Raw genomic sequence first — 19,762 nt, forward strand, 5'->3', positions numbered from 1 at the left:
TAACATACAGAAATAAAAAAAACTAAACAACTCACATTTATCAATTTTGTAAATGTCAAGTGTTTTAAGTTAAGTTTTTTACTTAATTTTTCTTGTGTGTGTGTGTGTGTGTGTGTGTGTGTGTGTGTGTGTGTGTGCTACCATTAAATTTGGTGTTGTAATTTTTTGGACAGTTGAAAGATGTTTGTTAAATGCACAAAAATATTGTAATGCAGTGCTGTAAATTACCTTTACATACAAAATAGTGCTGTGACCTTCTGTTGACAAACATTGTTAGAGGAGGTGTTGCAGCAAGTTATTCAAAAGGTATTCAAATTAACAGCTTTGTTAATGCCCAGTTTCCAGGGTGAGTAACAACTTTCAAGCCTGTTTTCTCTTTAAAGTACTTTGGAGAGTGCCAACATTCAAATGGTCATATCTTCTTCAATTCTTTTTTGATTTCCACAGGTTTGACATCATTGGAATGCTTAGACTCCACTCTTTCAGGATCTGTAAATGACTCAAAAGAACCCCGGGCAAACTTGTTCCTGGTTTTGCCACGGCCTGTCACATATGCTGACAGTTTTTATTTGGTCAGCCTTTTCTTTTCTCCACCATAAGTTGCTTAAGAAGCCTTAACTCTCAGCTTTGTTTTGGTGTCACTTTTTAAAGTTGCAATACAACGTTGCATTATGCACTTAGTTCCGCACAACAACATTCTGTATGTCTTCAAGTATAAAACAACGCTGTATTCGTTTATACGTGCGTACCAAACCAACAGTGCTGTGGCAGATATTTTCGGTAGGAATACGTACACCATTACACCCCTAGTGAATAGTGGTATAAGGATATTCAGCTCACCAAAAGAATGATGCACAAGAACAAGCCAAGATTGTACTAATTCTTTAGGGAAAAATAAGGATCTTTGGCTCATTATATGCTGGTCTTTAGTGTTTACTTTTATATTGTAAGTAACAAAGTAACAAAATACGCCCACACAAATTAAATTTGGTGAACGTTTCCTCATTACTTGTATAGCTTTTGTCAAAGCAACAGGGCAAAGTAGGAACTACTCCTTTTTTACCTCAAAATAGGATGTTTTTTTAAGCAACATATTGCAGACAAGTGAGAATAACTATTTTTTTTCAAAATTTTGATTTACATGTGGGCAGTGCATTGACACACCTTACACAGTTTTGAGAAAACTGGAGTTACCCTTGTAACAAAATTTTGTTATTCTAAAGACTAAGTTAATGTGCAGTCACATCCAAGCTCTAGAACCGTACAAAAGTATGTGGGGGTGTCAAACTAGCAGCAGTGCAGATATCCTCCACAGATATACCCCGAAACATAATTAACTTGACATCATGGCTTTATGGGGAACAGGAAATCCATGATTAGCTAATTATCCTAGTCTGGTAAGCTGCAAAAGTTGAGCCATGGTGATCTTTGTCCTACATCTGCAAAGCCCATGATGTGGGCAACCAGAGCAATGACCACAACTACAGGTACATCTAAAAAAAATTCATAATCATTAAAAAATGTATATTTTTTGTCACTCATTTTAGAAAGTGAAACTCAAATTATATGGATTCATTAAACAGAGAGTAAAATATTTCAAGCTTTTATTTCTTGTAATTTCAGTCTCCCAGAAAATCTGAATATTGTATGAGATCAATAAATATACTTTTTTAAACATATGTCAGGCCTCTGAAATGTATGATAATTTCTATGCACTTAATACTTGCTGGGGCTCCTTTTGCATGAATTACTACATTCATTCAATTCAAAAATACTTCTTCATTAATTCCAAAGGGAAATTAAATGATGTTGTAGCTCATATTATGAAGGTTTCTTCAAAGAGCTGTTGTAGATGCTGTTGGCTGTAGGCAGGAAGAATCTCCTGTAGCGGTCTGTCTTACAAAAGATCTGAAGAAGCCTCTGACTGAAGACACTGTTGTTGTACAACAGTCTCATGAAGAGGATGCTCAGGGTTCTCCATAATGTTCATTTTATGAAGAATCCTTTGCACAATGATCTCCAGAGGTTCCAGAGGAGTCCCCAGAGCAGAGCCAGTCATCTTTATTAGCTTGGTTCTGCTGGAGGTTTCTTCCTGTTAAAAGGGAGTTTTTCCTCTCCACTGTCACTACATGCATGCTCAGTATGAGGGATTGCTGAAAAGTCAACGCCAGTGACTGTCCACTGTCTCTACATGCTCATCCAGGAGGACTGAATGCTGCAAGTCACTGACTGGATGCAATCAGCTGGGTTTCCTTAGACAGGAAAATGTTTTATCCAATTTGAATAAATAACTAACTCTGACTGCACTGTTCAATGGTTAGGACTAATTGGAATGTATGTACCTGACTGTTGTGAAGTACCTTGAGACAACATGTGTTGTGAATTGGCACTATATAAATAAAACTGAATTGAATTGAAAAAGTTCCTGTGCTGCTGACTACCTGGTAAGACACACAACCCTTCTGTCACTCAAACTGTGGTCTGTTTGTCAGGTAGTCTTTGATCCAGGAGATCGTTGAGGGCTCCAACTGAGTCTTCTGGAGTTTCTCACAGAGCAAATCAGTTTGAACTGTGTTAAATGCACTGGATAAATCAAACAACATGGTCCTCACAGTGCTACTGGCTTTGTCCAGATGACTGGGTTTTCTGAACTCCACAACAATAAGCAAACGGCACGGAATCTGGAAAGTTGCTTGTTTGCTTACTTAGGTGGGCCAACAGAAGCCTCTCTAGGACCTTTATGATGTTGAATGTTAGGGCAACAGTTTTATAGTCATTAAATACAAATGGGTGAGTTTTCTTTCATACAAGAACAAGACATCCTGTGTGTGTCATAATGTGACACACACAGGATGTGCGATCAAATTTGTTTATTATTTAATCTTGAGAATGGTTTATTTGCACTTGTAGCGGCATTTAAGTTGGAAGGAAAAGATAGTTTTTGCGGTTATTTATTGTTGGTGTCTGTTTGGTTGACCCTAATGTGATCGTGGAGCCACAAGGGGGCAGTGTAGTGAGCAGGCAGTGGGTCCACCAGGTGGAGGGAACCTTCTTGCTGGCACCGTTGCAGCTTCCACTCATACTATGAAGCGAGGCTACATCAAACCAGAATGCTTCTTCTTGTTTCATTATTTCTCCTGTTTACTCATGTACTATTATACAAAACACGTACAACATTACATGTAACAGGACTGCATATTATTTTGTTGCTTTATAGCCAAATTTGGAGTGGCTTTATAAAAAGTAAACCATGTAAACAGATTGTGTGCTTGTTAAAAGCAGACATGAGGCTGTGTAATGGCGGTGCTCCACCGTTCATTGGACTCTTGTGGTAATGGGTATAGGATCCCAGACGTTGTTTAATGGTTCTTGTAGCAGTATAAAGGTGATTATTGTGGCACTTTCTTTTGTACATTTAAGGTTCTGTGTTTTTTATTATTGTTGAAAATGTGCAAAAAAGATTGATAAGCAGACCAAGCAATAGTAAAAGGGAATATTATTTCAGTTGATACGCAAGTAATTAAATAAGCTTGCTATTTTGTGGAAAGCTACAGCTTTACCCAAATGAAATCACTGTTTTCTGGTAATATGTGTGTTAAAGCTAAAGGACATACATATTGGAATAGATCAAATTATGTTGTAAGAAGGTAATTTTAAACAGTAGAAAGTTATAAACATGATTTTTGATTTGTGTCAAATAGAGATTGAAAAGAAATGTGAATAAAAATGTATTTGTGAATACAAATTTAAAATTAAATATAATATGAAGCGAGGCTGCATCAAACCAGAACGCTGCTTCCCGTCTCAATATTTCTCCTGTTTACTCAGGAAAGTTGTTCTGCTGCGGGTCTGCCACTAGACTGGACCTGTAACAATAACACTAGAACCTTCTCCTGGGTCAGGCTAAGGTTCAAGAGGTGCTCCAGAATCCCACAGAGCTGCTCCTTACAGGCCTTCCGGACTCTAGAAATATTGTTTAGTGTCTCCAGCTGCCTCCGTTCCCGACTTCTAGAGACATGTAGAAGGAGGAAGCAAAAAGCATCAGCATCTTCTGATTTGTTTGAAGAGAAACATATAAAAGCAGAAGGGTCCGTGGCTGAGGTGGAAGATTAAACATTTGAGGTGTGACAGGGAAGCTTTGGGTCAAAGTAGGGTGGAATGTCTGTTTGGCTATGAGCAGGAGAAAAGGATGCTGAGCTTGTTCCTGAAAGGAACGTATTGAAAAATGTCTTCAGTTCATTGGCAGTTTAAGTTGCTTCTATTTGCTCCTCAATAATTCCCTGTCTCCCTCCCTGAAGGCTCTTTTTTCTTGTTAAGCAGGTCCTTCATGTCACTGGTGAACCAGGATATGTTATTCGGGAACCATCTCACCATTGTGATGAAGTCACACACTCAGTCATGTTCTTGAGCTTCCTGTGACCATTTCTTTAGATTGAAATCACCTGATATTGCCACAAATGCATTGGGGTGTTGTGTCTGTAGCTTAATAACAACTGAGCAGATGGCATCACACAGAACTGGCAACATCTGATGGTGGAAGGAAAGTTCTTGCCAAAAAAACACTGAGTAGATAATATGGATGAACACTGACTGCTAACAGTTCAATGTCTGGGTGCAGTGACGATAGTTCACAATAACGTCTTGAATTACCAGTTTGTGCCAGTTTGCCGGTCAATCAAATATAGTAACACCATTGTCATTGAACCAAATTTTGATACCTATGGCAATTTGGGTCGGTATCAAGTCCTGCTAGAAAATAAAATCAGCATTTCCATAAAGCTTGTCAGCAGGAAGAAGCACGAAGTGCTCTAGCATTTCCTGGTGCATTGCGGTGTTGATTGTAGACATCAGAAAACCCAGTGGACCAACACCAGCAAATTATCAGACTCTGGAAACTTCACAATGGACTTCAAGCAACGTGGATTCTGTGCCTCTCCACTCATCCTCCAGACATTTGGGACCTTGATTTCCCAATGAAATGCAAACGTTATTTTCATCTGAAAACGTTCCACTTTCTCATTCAGGAGTGGTTTGAAATGAGGAATGTGACATTTGCGACCCATGTGTAGGATTCATTTGTGCGTAGTGGATCTAGACCCACTGACTCCAGCTTCAGTCTTAATCTTTTGCTTTACAATCCTCTCAAGGGTTCCCTGTTGCACATGCACCTTTTACTAACAGTTTTTCCTTCCACTTAACTTTCTATAAATATGCTTGGATACAGCACTCTGTGAATAACCAGCTTCTTTACCAATGACCTTTAGTGGATTACCCTCATCATGGCGGGTGTCAATGACTTGTCTTCTAAACATCTGTCCAGTCAGCACTCTTCCCCATGCTTGTGTAGGCTACTCACTCAGACTGGGAGACCATTCAGAGGCTCAGGAAATATTAGCAGGAGTTTTTAGTTAATTAGCTAATGATGATGTGACACCATGGGTTTCTAACATTTAACTTGTTACACAACATTATAATATTTTGAGAAATTTGGGTTTGCATTATCTGTCAGCTATTATTATCAATATGAAAAGAAACAATGGCTTGAAATATGTCACTATGTGTAATGAATCTATGACTTTCACCTTCTAAAATGAATAACAAAAAGAATTGAACTTTTCACAATATTTAGTTTTTTTAGATGTACCTGAAAACAGACAGGGAAGATGAGGCTGGTGACAGTACTGTACCCTTATCCAAAAAAGTAGCCTAATTTCTGAAACATTTTCTTTTGCCAAGAGAGTGAATACGTTCAGGTTCTTGCCAACTTGTAACGATTTCAGCAGAAAAGGCTGTGAAACGCCCTATTTTACCCAGAAGCATCTGCTCTGTGGCTGGAAGTGAGAAGCAGCAATAGTATGGCGGTGATAAGCATTTCCTGATGTGCACCTCTCTGAAATGTTGGTTAGTTGAATTTGTGCATCAAAGATGTTGTACTGTTAATGAAACTAGGTCCGGTTGGCATAGTTAATTCTCTGTTGCTGCTTTTAAAGCAAATTTTATGCAGTCCAACTGCATTAGGAAAACTGGCTCTCACAGCAACATCCAAATCAATGTTAGTCTGTTCAACTGTATTGTGTGGGAATTTTTCACACCTGATACATATAAATAATTCCATCCCATACAGCTGGCTCAGGGAGCAAAGAAGGAGATTCAATTACATCCACATATCAGAATCAGAATCAGCTTTATTGCCAAGTTCGTACATACAAACAAGGAATTTGCCTCCGGTACACTTTGCTCTTTTGTTCTGTTTTTGCATTACAGAATATACAAATTTACAATTTACAATGTACAATATACACATATCTCATAAAAAAGGTGCATTTGCAACATCTGTATGCTGTTGTTCTGTACTCTATTGAATGTTCATCAGGGAAACAGCCTGGGGGAAGAAACTGTCTCTGTGGCGGCTGGTTTTAGTAAACAGTACTCTGTAGCGGCGGCCTGAAGGTAAAACTCTAAACAGTTTATGTGCAGGGTGTGTGGGGTCGGCAGAGATTTTTGCAGCTCTTTTCTTGACCCTAGACCTGTATATGTCCTGGATGGAGGGAAGGTCAGCCCTGATGATTCTCTCTGCAGTCCTGATTATTCGTTGCAGTCTGGACCTGTCCTGTTTTGTGCATGAGCCAAACCACACTGAGATGGATGAAGACAGGACAGACTGAATGATGGCAGTGTAGAAGATGACCAACAGCTCCTGTGGAAGGTTGAATTTCTTGAGTTGCCTCAGGAAGTACAGTCTCTGCTGGGCCTTCTTTCGAACAGTGTCTATGTGTGAAGACCATCTCGGGTCCTCAGAGATGGTGGTTCCTAAGAACCTGAAGTGGTCCACGGCCGATACAGTGTTGTTGAGGATGGTGAGGGGGGTGTATTGGGGTGGTGTTCTCCGAAAGTCCACCACCATTTCCACAGTCTTGAGTGGGTTCAGTTCAAGGTAGTATATATGCAAATGCCTATAATTTTTGAAAGGACCATATGCCAGGCTGCACACATTCTCTCATCAGGTTAATTATAATTACATCACAATTATTGGAAAAGTACGCACATGAGGCCCTGAATGACACGAGCTAAACTAAGTTAAATTAATGTAATTAACATCTGATCTATTTTTAGCAGTAAAAAAAAGATACTTTAGATACTTTTATTTTATTTTAAGTCCCATATTTAATACTCACTAATCTCTCTAAAGACACTACTCTAAAACACGACTAATCAACCAACATGAAGACGCCTTGCTTGGCTGCAATAGCTCCTGAGAACATTGGAAATTCAAAGACAAATAAGGCATCTATACCGGCTGGTTTAGCAGTAAACATTCAGTGTAATAACAGTAGACTAACATACAATCAGCAATTTATCCTAGAACTATGTATTTCTTGCATAAGAACGACAGTGGACATTACAACTCTGCGCTCTGTAAACAGCCTTGGACTGCTATGCAAGCAAGACCCAGCGGCCAACGAAGCAGCGGAAGCTCCCACCAGCACGACCTGAACCCGGCGCAGATGGTGGCGACGCGATAGGAAGCAGAAGCCCAGTAGCCAGGGAGGGCTAACAGCTAAGCTAAAGGCTAAGTCTTGCAAAACGCTGCTGACTAAGACATGGTTGAACTCCCCCATTCCTGATGACGCCGTTAGCATGCAGGGGCCAACAACTGTCTGGCTGGACAGGAGCTGTGCTCTTTTTTGCCTTTGGGTGAGTGGAAAATCTGATAGTAAGCAAATATTGTTTAAGTTCACTTAAAAATACATTAAAGTTTGGCTTTTTTAAAAACATTTACATTTATGTAAGTGAAATTTAGCTTGGATGGTTAATAGGTTGATAAAGAAAACCTTTGGATACATTTTGCTGTGTTGTTGAAATCCAAAAAGAATCTTTTCCCATAGTATTTTTAAAGTTTTCTAAAATATTTGAATCCATATAGTTGCGGAAATGTTGCAAAAAGCTTTAGAGTGTGGACATAATCAAATGCGTAACACATTCTGGGAGAAGATCACAAAAAGTACAGTTCACAACCATGTCAGGCTTGAACTTCTTCAGGTAGTCTTTGGCAGGTTAGATCCTGTGTACGAGTTTAAAGGACACTTCTTTCAGCTCGTTAGTGAGGAGAAAGTAATTGGGCAGCAGCCAAGTATGTTTCCAGGATACATCAGTCACAAAATGATTCCAGTATGGCACAACAGCAAGAATTGATGTAACCTCCCTCTGAAAGAGAGATCTAATTAGGCCCGAGCAGCTAAGCGCTGCAAATGCCTATTGTAATCATAATTAGGCCCGAGCAGGAAGTCTGCAAGGGCCTATTGTAATCGTAGTGTTTTTTCTTATTATTATTTCCGTGCCGCCTATTCGGGGCATTGGGGACTTTGCCATGCTCCTAGATGCAGATGCAAACAATTTTACCCAAAATTGTCTCCTGCGTGAAATTTTTGTCCTTTAATGTTGTCGTCAGTGGGCATGGCCAAACCTCTTAGCCATGCCCCCAAACGTGAGATAGGCCGAACCATAACTCGTAGAAATCTGAAAGTTGGCACAGTGGTAGAGCTCAAACCAAGAAAAAAAGTCTCTTGGGGGTATGCCCTACAACACACAGGAAGTCGGCCATTTTAGATCAAATTTTTGGCCGTTTTCCACTCACCTTGAACTTTAACAAACTCCTCCTAGGGATTTTGAGCTATCGGCTTCATATTTGGTCAATATGCAGTTAAGGCATGGGGGATTAAAAGTTATCAAAATTGTGAGTTTTCATCATTTCATTTCATCATTTTTTTTACTGGGAAAGGTCACTATCTGGCTGTCTACACTCAATCTGCTTCAAACTGTGTCAGGTGACTAATAACTAGTGGGTCTAACTTCGTTTGAAGCACAGTGACTTTTCATAAAAGCTGTGGTGGCTCGGCAAACTTTGACCACACGCCATGGCCATACATTTGGCTCTGATTTCCACATGGATAATATTGATCTGCACCAAATTCAATATGATTGATCCTAGTCCAGTCCCAAAAAGAGATCTCATGAGATATTTGGTGGTCGTGGCCTAATTCTTCAACGGTGCCGTCTATAAAATAAAAATAAATCTGCCCCGAGCCATGCTTTCGACTGAGGGTTGTAAAATTTGATACACATATGTAACTTCTCAGGACCTACAATAGTCTCTTGGAGTATTGATCCAAACACCACAGGAAGTCGGCCATTTTGGATTGAAGTTGCCATTTTGACCCCAGTTTTGCCGTTTCTAGCCCGCATATCTGAGTGAACTCCTCCTACAGCTATTGACTCAGAGACTTCAAAATCACTCAGTATACTCTTAAGGCACTGGGGATCAAAAGTTATCAAAAACCTTTTGATACATGAAAGCGTGTGGGCGTGACCAAGCCTCAAAATATGACTTCTTGCCATAAAAGACAAAATTGATATAGCTCCTACAAGGAAAGTCACGGAGGCCTAGATTGATCTGCCTCTGGCCCTGAACAATATTCACAGATGCTGACATCATTGAAGCCCCGACCCCTGAGAACAAGTCAATTTTTGATGTCCTTCACCTAATCAATGTGAAACTGTCCTAAGTGATAACATGATGGTCTAAGACACTCTCCAATACTGACTGGTTTGGCCGGAGGGTGTCACTGTGGTGGTGTGGTGAATTCTGATGTCACGCCACGGCCACACGTTTGGCTCCAAATTACACATGCATGGGCCGATTCACTCCGAAATAAATATGGTTGATCTTTGTCAACCCCCAAACAGCTCTATTGGATTACATTGGAATATGGATATGCCCCCTAGGACATTTCAAAGTGCTCCATCTCCCTCATACATCATCGGATCCACTTCAATGTAGTATACACCATTCCTTATCAATGCTGAACATGTTGCGCCATACAATTGATGACATAATTTCAGCCTTGCCCACAAACAAACAAGTGAGAGCAGCTTCCATCGGGAAGGTCCGATTTACTCCAAACTGAAAATGGTTGATCTATTTGAACCACCAAACAGCTCTATTGGATTACATTGGAATTTGGATCAATAGTGCCCCCTGGGACATTTCAAGTGCTCTATCTCACTCATACATTATCGGATCCACTTCAAATGTAGTATACATCATCATGGATCAATGCTGAACATGTTGGCACAGTCCATTGATGACATAATTTTAGCCCTGCCCACTAATAAACAAGTGAGTGCAGCTTCCATCAGGAAGGTTGGACTTCGCCCAATTTTTGAATACTTCTCACCACAGCAGAACTCGGCATGACCGAAGATCGTATGACATTTTGCTCACAGTGCCACCTAGTGGTGACGTGTGGAATCGAACGATGGCCTCGTCAGTGGCGTGTAGGCGGCGATGCCAGGCTCCCGCGGTCGCTGCACAGGCCAAGCTGCGCTTAGCTGCGAAGGCCTACAATGCTGCTTGCAACTTTAATTGATTTATTGTTCTTACAAATAGGCGAGGTAAGATAAAATTTTTCTAACAGAAGAGTTCATGGGAGTCAGAGTAGGAAATGGAGAAGAATATAGTTTTGGCCTCTGTCTGAATAACATGCAGATCTCAGTAGAAATAGCACCAAAAACCTTTGCCTATTCCCCGGTTAGGTGTTTCGGGCATGTCCCACCAGTAGGAGGTCCAGAGAGGAAGACCCAGGACATGCTGGAGAGATTATGTTTCTCGGCTGGCCTGGGAACGCCTTGGGATTCCCCGGAGGATCTGGCCCAAGTGGCTGATGTGATAAAAAAAATTTAATTTTGCTTTTGTCCTTCTGAGGTGACGATCTGTCTGATCTGACAATGGCTTCCACCTTCCTTCCCGCTCCCTCCTGTTGATCATCCCCACTGCATTTATAAGCTAAAGGGGAAATGTTTATCACAGAGGAGTCGAGATGTCTGCGTGAAAGTTAGGTTGATTCTCACCTCTGCTCTTCCTAGAGGGGGCCAGGCCACATGGGGTTTTTGCTAAGGTGATACAAGGAAGTGTCAGCATTTGTCTCATCAGATTGGTCTCAGCTCTGCTCAGTAATACGTCTTATACTGAGAAACCTGTCTCCCTCATAAGGCTAAATTAAAAAAGCTTATTGAATGGTTATCATCGTTCTCTTTCTTTTTCTTTAATGATCTAGCTCCATCATACATTAGAGATCTGATTATTCCATATATTCCTAACAGAGCCTGAGGAACCAGATCCCAGTTTTAGTCCGTGAGGCAGACACTCTGTCTACTTTTAAGGCTAGGCTTAAATCTTTCCATTTTGATAAAGCTTATTGTTCGAGTGGCATGGGTTATCCTGAGCTATCTCTGTAGTTATGCTGCTATAGGCTTATGCTGCTGGAGGACATAATGAACACTTTCACTCTCTCTGCTACACTCTCCTACTACTAATAATACTGCTAATTTTGCGTTACTTGCTGTTATTTCAGCCTTTAACTCAATGTTCTCTCTGTTTTTCTCTTCCTAGAAGCTCATCTACTGTGACTAACTGTATGTGCTCTCTTTCATACACTAGACTTGAAAAAAGTCTAGTGTATGAAAGGTTCAAGGTTCATTTGCTTAGCTGTCTTTCCTAGATGAAGCATATAAAGAAGCTATAACCATTAATGTTTCACTTTTCTTTCCTATAGAAAGTACTACTGGATCAGTGCTATTGTGTTCTTTTTTTGTCTCTGTTCTGTTCTCTTAAATCCCCAGTCTGTCTTGGCAGATGGTCGCTCACACTGAGCCTGATTCCGTTGGATGTTCCTTCCTGTTAAAAGAGAGTTTTCCTCTCCACTGTTGCCACATGCATGCACAGTATGAAGTATTGCTGCAAAGTCAATGCAAGCCACTGTCCATTGTTTTTGTTTTTTTTACCATGTCCTGTTCGGCAGAGTATCGCTCAGAGTTGTTGTCTGAGTGCCAAGAAATTGCCCAACAGATTTACTTTCACAAGCAGACCATCACAGCTAATGCTTTAAAGCTCTGCTTGATATTTATAAAATAAACTTTATTATAAAATTCTTTGGGAATATTTCAATTGTTACGGACACGGAGACTGAAACAAAAAGGAAAAAAGAAGCTCAAAAAAGAGGGAGATGGGGAAAAAGGGGAGAAAAGGAGGAAAGAGTGGAGGAGAGAAAGAAGGATGAAGAGAATACAAGATTACACCCTGCTTGCTTATACACCCGCAGCTGTTTTTTTTTTTTTTTAACAAAATAGTACACGGTAATTCTGAATGTAAAATGTACTTAGTGAGAGGTGCAGCTCAATATAGAACATCTGTGTATCTATCAACACCTGAAGCTTAACACCTGTATACAAGGTTTCTCCACAAAAATATGCAATAGCGAGTGTGAGGACCCACAGGCCTGCCCCTTGGTCCCTGGACGGACACTGAGAAGATCCAAGCCACAGACATCTAAAGGCCCCCCAAAGCACAGGAACCCCAGGAGAACCACCGTCGGGACTATCGCAACCCCCCCAGAGAAGAACAGTGGAAAGTCCCAGGGGAACCACCCAGCAGCGACAGTGCAGAAGCCCCAGGGAGCCGCAGCGACGAGCCCACAGGCCCCGCCGGGAGCCGTCCACGCCCGAGCAGATCCAGCCATGGACCCAGAGGCCCAAGACCCCGGGACACACCGCCCCCCAAGCAGAGGCCTGACAGAGCTTAAAACGTTCCTTTTTGATAAAGCTTATAGTTCGGGTGGCATGGGTTATCCTGAGCTATCTCTGTAGTTATGCTGCTATAGGCTTATGCTGCTGGAGGACATAATGAACACTTTCACTCTCTCTGCTACACTCTCCTACTACTAATAATACTGCTAATTTTGCGTTACTTGCTGTTATTTCAGCCTTTAACTCAATGTTCTCTCTGTTTTTCTCTTCCTAGAAGCTCATCTACTGTGACTAACTGTATGTGCTCTCTTTCATACACTAGACTTGAAAAAAGTCTAGTGTATGAAAGGTTCAAGGTTAATTTGCTCAGCTGTCTTTCTCTCCTAGATGAAGCCTCTAAAGAAGCTATAACCATTAATGTTTCACATTTCTTTCCTATAGAAAGTACTACTGGATCAGTGCTTCTGTGTTCTTTTTTGTCTCTGTTCTGTTCTCTCAAACCCCCAGTCTGTTGTGGCAGATGGCCGCTCACACTGAGCCTGATTCCGTTGGATGTTCCTTCCTGTTAAAAGAGAGTTTTCCTCTCCACTGTTACCACATGCATGTACAGTATGAAGTATTGCTGCAAAGTCAATGCAAGCCACTGTCCATTGTTGCTACATGCTCATCCAGGAGGAGTGAATGCTGGAAGTCACTGACTATATGCAATCTGCTGGGTTTTCTTAGATAAAGAACCTGTAAACCAATTTGAATAATAAACTGAATCTGACTGCACCATTTGATAGTTAGGATTAATTGGAATTTATATACTCGACTTGAAATCTGTATGATTCGATTGAACTGACTTTGTAAATTGCCTTGAGACAACTGGTTGTGAATTGGCGCCACATAAATAAAATCAGATTTAATTGAAACATCTGGTGGACTGGTGTAAAACAATCTAATCCTGAATATCAACAAAAGAATTGTTGTTGACTACAGGAAAAATCAACCAAGTCACACCCCCTCCACATGAATGATGCTGCAGTGGAGCAGCATCAAATTCCTCAGGGTGCAGATCACAGACACTTTAACCTGGTCCCTTCATACCCCTGCTCTTGTGAAGACAGCACAGCAGCATCTACACTTTTTGTGTCCGGTGAGAAGAGCAAACCTCTTCCCTCCCATCCTCACAGCTTTCTACAGAGGGACAATAGAGAGCATACTGACCGGCCGCATCTTTGTCTGGTTTGGGGCCTCAAATGCCTAAGACTGGAAATGTGTAGATCAGGACAGCGGAGAGAAGCATCAGGATAGCGCTTCCTTCCATCTATAACAGTGCTTGCAGACGAGCCTGACCAGGGCTCGGACAATTACAAAAGACTCCTCGCACCCCAACAACGTACTGTTCTCCCTGCTGCCCTCTGGCAAAAGGATCTGCAGTTTCAATTGTCGTACAACCAGATTCCACAACAATTTCATCCCCCAAACAGTGTTACCAGGTGAGAAATGTAGGATTATCGTACTAGAGACATAAAATTATTGTATTTTGAGGGAAATTATTGTACACTCATCATAACCAAAATAACAAGTCTGTTGATGTGTTGAATAACATCTAACAGGCACTCGCAGCTTTGTGGCGTCAGTACGGAACGGATTTATCAACATCTGCAGCCCCACAGTGCCGGGCTCTGCTTCTTCTTCTTTCTTTTTTTCTTTTCCTCAATCATGGGCGGGCGCAGTGGACTATTCAACCAATCATGGCCGTTGTTCTGAGGCCAATGCATCACGTCACTCGTAGGTCACATTTAGAAAAGCACGATTGGCTGGAATTTCCTGCATTTGTTTCCGAATCCGGACACAGACGCCTTCGGGGTTCACAAAAAAACTCAGACAGACAGACAGACAGACTTTGGCGATAGGCTGATGACAACTGATTACGACCACACATTCACGGAATGGTAAATTATCATACATTTGGCCTTTTTTAGGAATATTGATCGTACATCGTACAGAGAGCAAAATTATCGTACAAATACGATAATTATTGTACACCTGGCAACACTGCCCCCAAATCATAGGACTAATAAATTCCCAACAATCACCCCTTTACATGGTTACTGTGAACGCAATGCATGCAGCTGCTACAGATAATGGCATTATTCGTATTGTCTTACATACTTTTTGTTTCTGTACATAATTTTTAATCTATATATTTTTTGCCACATTCCTACCTGTTGTTCTGTTCTATATATACTTTTTGATTTTTTTTATATTGCATACACCTATTTTATACTGTCTTGCTTTTACTTGTTTTTCTGATTTACTTCGGAGCCTTGAAACTCTAATAACAATAAAGTCTAATGTCTAAGTTTAGTCTACTTACCTTTATAAGAACTTTGGAGAGAATCTTTAATGAACCAACAAACCTATTGGTCTGTTAATCATACACAATCAGTTTGAATGTAAAGCAGTCAAAAATAGAAGAACCATCTTTAGTTATTAGTAAGATCTAATTTCCTTAGATAGAAAAACTTGTTATCCAATTTGAATAAAAAGCTAACTCCGACTGCACTGTTCAATTGTTAGGATTAATAGGAATGTATGTACCTAACTGTTGTGAAGTGCCTTGAGACAACATGTGTTGTGAATTGGCGCTATATAAATAAAACTGAATTGAATTGAATTGAATTAACATGTTTGGACATGTTGCTCTGAGTTGTTGAGCAGGTTTGCCTCACCAACCAAATGATACTCTGATCTCACTGGTAATGTAGCAAAGAATGAAAAAAGAAAGGAAAACCAACAACATGTGCATTACATGTTTTTAAAGCACAGTCTGAGTCAAAACCTCACCTTGGTGACGGCTACTTTTGCACCTTTGTTGATAAGCTGGACCACATTGTCGGCTTGTCCCTTATGCGAAGCTATGAGGAGGCGCTCGGAGAGTGCGAGGACCTCAGCTGCATCCTGCTGGCTCATGAAGCAGGACGAGTGATGCAGCAGTCTTTGAACACCGTGTCCCAGATGCAAACAAATGTTGGGAGGGCAAAGCTGTTCATAAAGACACAGGGTTGCAACATGGCTCAAGGGGCTGCCAGTATCGCTGATTTCCTGTTGCTAGAAACCACCCCTTTGGCCAGGATTGTGCGCCATTATTCTGGGAAACGATCTGGGAAACAGATGAAAAAAATATTTTAAAAAATCAGTGTGTGCTCTAGTCACAGCAGCTTAGACAGGAAAACAGAGGGGGAACAGACACAGTGTGCTGATATCCCTCCTGTCCAGTTTTCAAAACACATGTACAGTCCTTTTGGGATCATGTGAGATGGACCAAACACAAAGGGCAAAAAAACAGGTCAGATTTGGTCACTGTGTGTCTATGGCACCCCAAACAATTACAAAAAGACAAAATCGTAATATTACATTACGATTACAATTTAAGTATTTTCAAAATAATAAAGATTATAAGACTTGTCATGACACAAGGAAATGATGACTAAAGTGCTGTTTTCTTTTTAAAGTAAATTAAAAGCGAATTTGTACGTTCTCGTAAAAAACTCAAGCTAAGCAGTTTTATTCCATTTCTAATATTATTTCATCAATCTAATCATTTGACATTAAAATAGCAGTTTTTTCTTTATGTTGGCAAAGGTTTATGACCACAACATTTAACAGAAGCAGGGATTCAAGGGCTTAAATATCAACAATAGTTACATAAGATAGAAAAAGAGAACAACGAGGGACAAACAAAAAAGGCAGAACGACCTTTTTATTTAACATCAGAATTACAATCAATAAATTAAAAACTTCCTTTATACAAAAAATATGTAATGTATCCATTTTGAAATATTGGTACAGTTCCAATTTGTTAGACTCCATGCAAAATTACTAGAAATATGAGTTATTTATTTCTAAGTGAAATTCATCCGAATAGAAAAATATCAAATCACAAAAAAAATGGACTGATTATATATAGAATTTTTCCAGTCATACTGACAACTCAAAAGCACTTTCCACCAGAGCCACAATTACCCACTCACACATTCATACACCTTGGGCAATCTGGGAAAGGCAACTTGAGGTTAAGTGCCTTGCCCAGGGGGTACATCAACATGTGGTAGGAGAAAGCTGAAATCGAAATCACAACTTTCGGATTGCAAGATTCTTACTATTGAGACTCTTACTATTGAGCCACAGTCACCCTACAGTACACACTACTTTTTTGTGTTGTTGTAGTTCAGTGGGTGCATAAAATAACAATCTATATATTAAAAAAGATTAGAGCAAAAAGAAACAGCAATATAGCACAGAGATTCATATTTTTTTTATTAACTGCTTTTGATCAGTCTAAAGCCATAAAGGAAGCAGGTGATAATATGAGTGGAAAAAGATACCCCTGTAGGTCCTGACAGGACATGTTATTTGTACTCCAAATTACAGTCTCCATTCTGTATAAAACAGTTTGCTCATGTAATTATTATTGGTTACTTGATCCTAACATATCACTGTTACACTTGGTTGTTGTACATCAGTGGAGAGTCAACATATTTGTAAGTCTGCAGCCAATGCAACATTTTTGTTGCAGCAAAAAAAAGAAGAGGTAGCGCAGTAAGCCCGATAATTGGCATGTCAATGTGAATGTTAGAGAGGAGTGACAAAGAAGAAAACACAAACCTCTTTTTATTCCTTCTTTCGGAGAAGGGCAACTAAGAAATCCCTTTAAACATGGAAATAGCTAAACTGTGGACTTTATAACTGTTGTATTACAAAAAGTGTGGGCCTCTGTCTCATAGGCTCCTTACCAGCCATGTGAGGACAGTGCATTTCCACTGTGGAGAGTCTCATCCAATTCCAGGAGATTAATCTGTGATCACAGTCCTCCAAAAATAAACATACTTTTCATTACAGAAAACTGGGCAACAATTGGTATATATCAACAGGAGTGATTAAAGCCAGATAAAATGGATTATGTATGAGATGTTTGGTTTTATCTTAGACAGCCATTAAAACATGGCTGTGCAGCTGTGACAGATTCACTGAACACAAACCAATAAATAAAAGTGTTAAAACTGATGCATTTTCTGGTAACATTTCTTTGCTATGTGATGTAATGTTCCACATGACCACTGTTCAACTCATTGATTACATTATGGGCTATATCCCAGATGGACATAGAGAACACGGTTCTAATGTGTATCTTTAAAATCTAACATTTATATAAGGGCAATTTAGCATAGTTGTGACTTTCAGTTCACTGTACATCTGTGCAGTTATGATGTTTGGGACTATTTAATGACTAATATTAGCATCAGACCTGTTCAATATTTAAGCCTTTATGTCCTTTATTTTTGTATGTTTCACTGTGTTGACTGAAGAAGGCAACAGGGACAACAAATAAAGTTCAAAAGAAAACTGTTTGACTCATGGTCATTATTTCAAGTTCATTTCTATTTGATTATACAGGAAAAAACATGCATATTCAAAACTAAGCTAACTAATTTTTCCTGGTTTGGAGCCAGTCTTGTTGCAGAGACCTGGTCCTCAATGTGTACTTCTGACAATAAACTGTACAAAAGTAGATGTTCACATTTGTGAAAACCTACACTGTTATGAAAAGTATTTCAAATTTGTTTCAAGAAGGGAAGGATGCTATGGCAAAAACATATACTGCCATTTTTTACAGTAAAATCATGATCCCAATTTTATCATAACTTCCCTAGATGAAGCCTTCATAATAGCCTTAATGGAAAAACTGTCATGATCTGCCATTGTTAGGTTTTTGAGTTTGTGTTTTGTTTATTTCCTTCTCAGTCAATGTTGTGTTTTTGTTTACTTTTCTCAGCCAGGTGTTTTCTTTTCATCCAGGTCATTAGATTACTTCTGTTAGTTACTCTGTACACTCTTATTTCATGTGTTTATATTTTCCTATAGGTTTGTTTTTTCCCTTGGTTTTATTATTTAATCTAGTTTCCTTGTTTTCTGCTCAGTTCCTCATGTCCCTGCTTTCCCTTTGCTCATTAGTTTAATTAGACACATTTCTCCTCAGTTCCCTGCAGCTTGTTCCACACCTGTTCCATATTTCCTCTGATTACTTGCCTCCCTGTTTCATTGGTTCATACTTCACCTCCCTCTATTTATAAGCTTGTTGGTTTTCACTGTTCCCCGCTGGTTCCTGTTTTCTCCCCAGTCGCTACCTGGATCCACGTCCTTCGTCTGGCTCACCCATGTAAGTCATTGTTCAGAATCAGAATCAGAATCAGAAAAGCTTTATTGCCAAGTACGTTTTTGGACATACAAGGAATTTGTTTTGGCGTAGTCGGTGCAATACAGTACAAATTAAACAGTATAAACATATCTACAATATAATATAAATATATGTGCACAGTTTTAAGTGAGTGAGAGTAAATATAGAGCAGTATAAGATGCAAGAGCAATACAACAGTGCAGGTGATCATTGTGCAAGTATGGCAGTGCAAGTAAAGCAGGAGTCCATGCTGAGCGTTAACGTAACGCATAGAGTTACAGGTTACAGGTGTCCTGTCAGCAAAAAAAGGGGGGGTGTGGGGGAAAGGGAGAGTGTCAGGGTGGTTTTCGGGCTTTGTTAACCAGGCTGGTGGCAGATGGGAAAAAACTGTTCTTGTGGCGTGAGGTTTTGGTCCGGATGGACCGCAGCCTCCTGCCAGAGGGGAGAGTCTCAAAGAGTCTGTGACCGGGGTGGGAGGGATCAGCCAGAATCTTCCCTGCCCGCTTCAGGGTCCTGGAGGTGTACAGTTCCTGGAGCGACAGTAGAGTGCAGCCAATCACCTTCTCAGCAGACCGAATGACACGCTGCAGCCTGCCCTTCTCCTTGGCTGTAGCAGCGGCGAACCAGATGGTGATGGAGGAGGTGAGGATGGACTCAATGATGGCTGTGTAGAAGTGCACCATCATAGTCTTTGGCAGGTTGAATTTCTTCAGCTGCCGCAGGAAGAACATCCTCTGCTGGGCTTTCTTGATGAGGGAGCTGATGTTTGGCTCCCACTTGAGATCCTGGGAGATAATGGTTCCCAGGAAGCGGAAAGATTCCACAGTGTCAATTGTGGAGTCACAGAGGGTGATGGGGGCAGGTGGGGCTGGGTTCTGCCTGAAGTCCACAACCATCTCCACTGTCTTTAGAGCGTTGAGCTCAAGGTTGTTCTGGCTGCACCAGTCCAACAGA

General features: G+C 40.4%; 1 protein-coding gene across 6 annotated transcripts in view; it reads right to left on the minus strand.

Moving 5' to 3' along the window:
• Positions 1-19,762, minus strand: part of ankrd6b (ankyrin repeat domain 6b) — a 178,028-nt gene that overhangs the window by 126,257 nt on the left and 32,009 nt on the right. For all 6 annotated transcript variants that reach the window (XM_047388665.1, XM_047388666.1, XM_047388661.1 and 3 more), the window contains exon 2: positions 15,418-15,733. In XM_047388665.1, the coding sequence (XP_047244621.1) occupies positions 15,418-15,543 (126 nt within the window). In that variant the 5' untranslated portion in view covers positions 15,544-15,733. The remainder of the gene's footprint in view (positions 1-15,417; positions 15,734-19,762) is intronic.

The sequence above is a fragment of the Girardinichthys multiradiatus genome, chromosome 15 (genome assembly GCF_021462225.1).
Source record: "Girardinichthys multiradiatus isolate DD_20200921_A chromosome 15, DD_fGirMul_XY1, whole genome shotgun sequence".
In the NCBI taxonomy this organism is placed as follows: Eukaryota; Metazoa; Chordata; class Actinopteri; order Cyprinodontiformes; family Goodeidae; genus Girardinichthys; species Girardinichthys multiradiatus.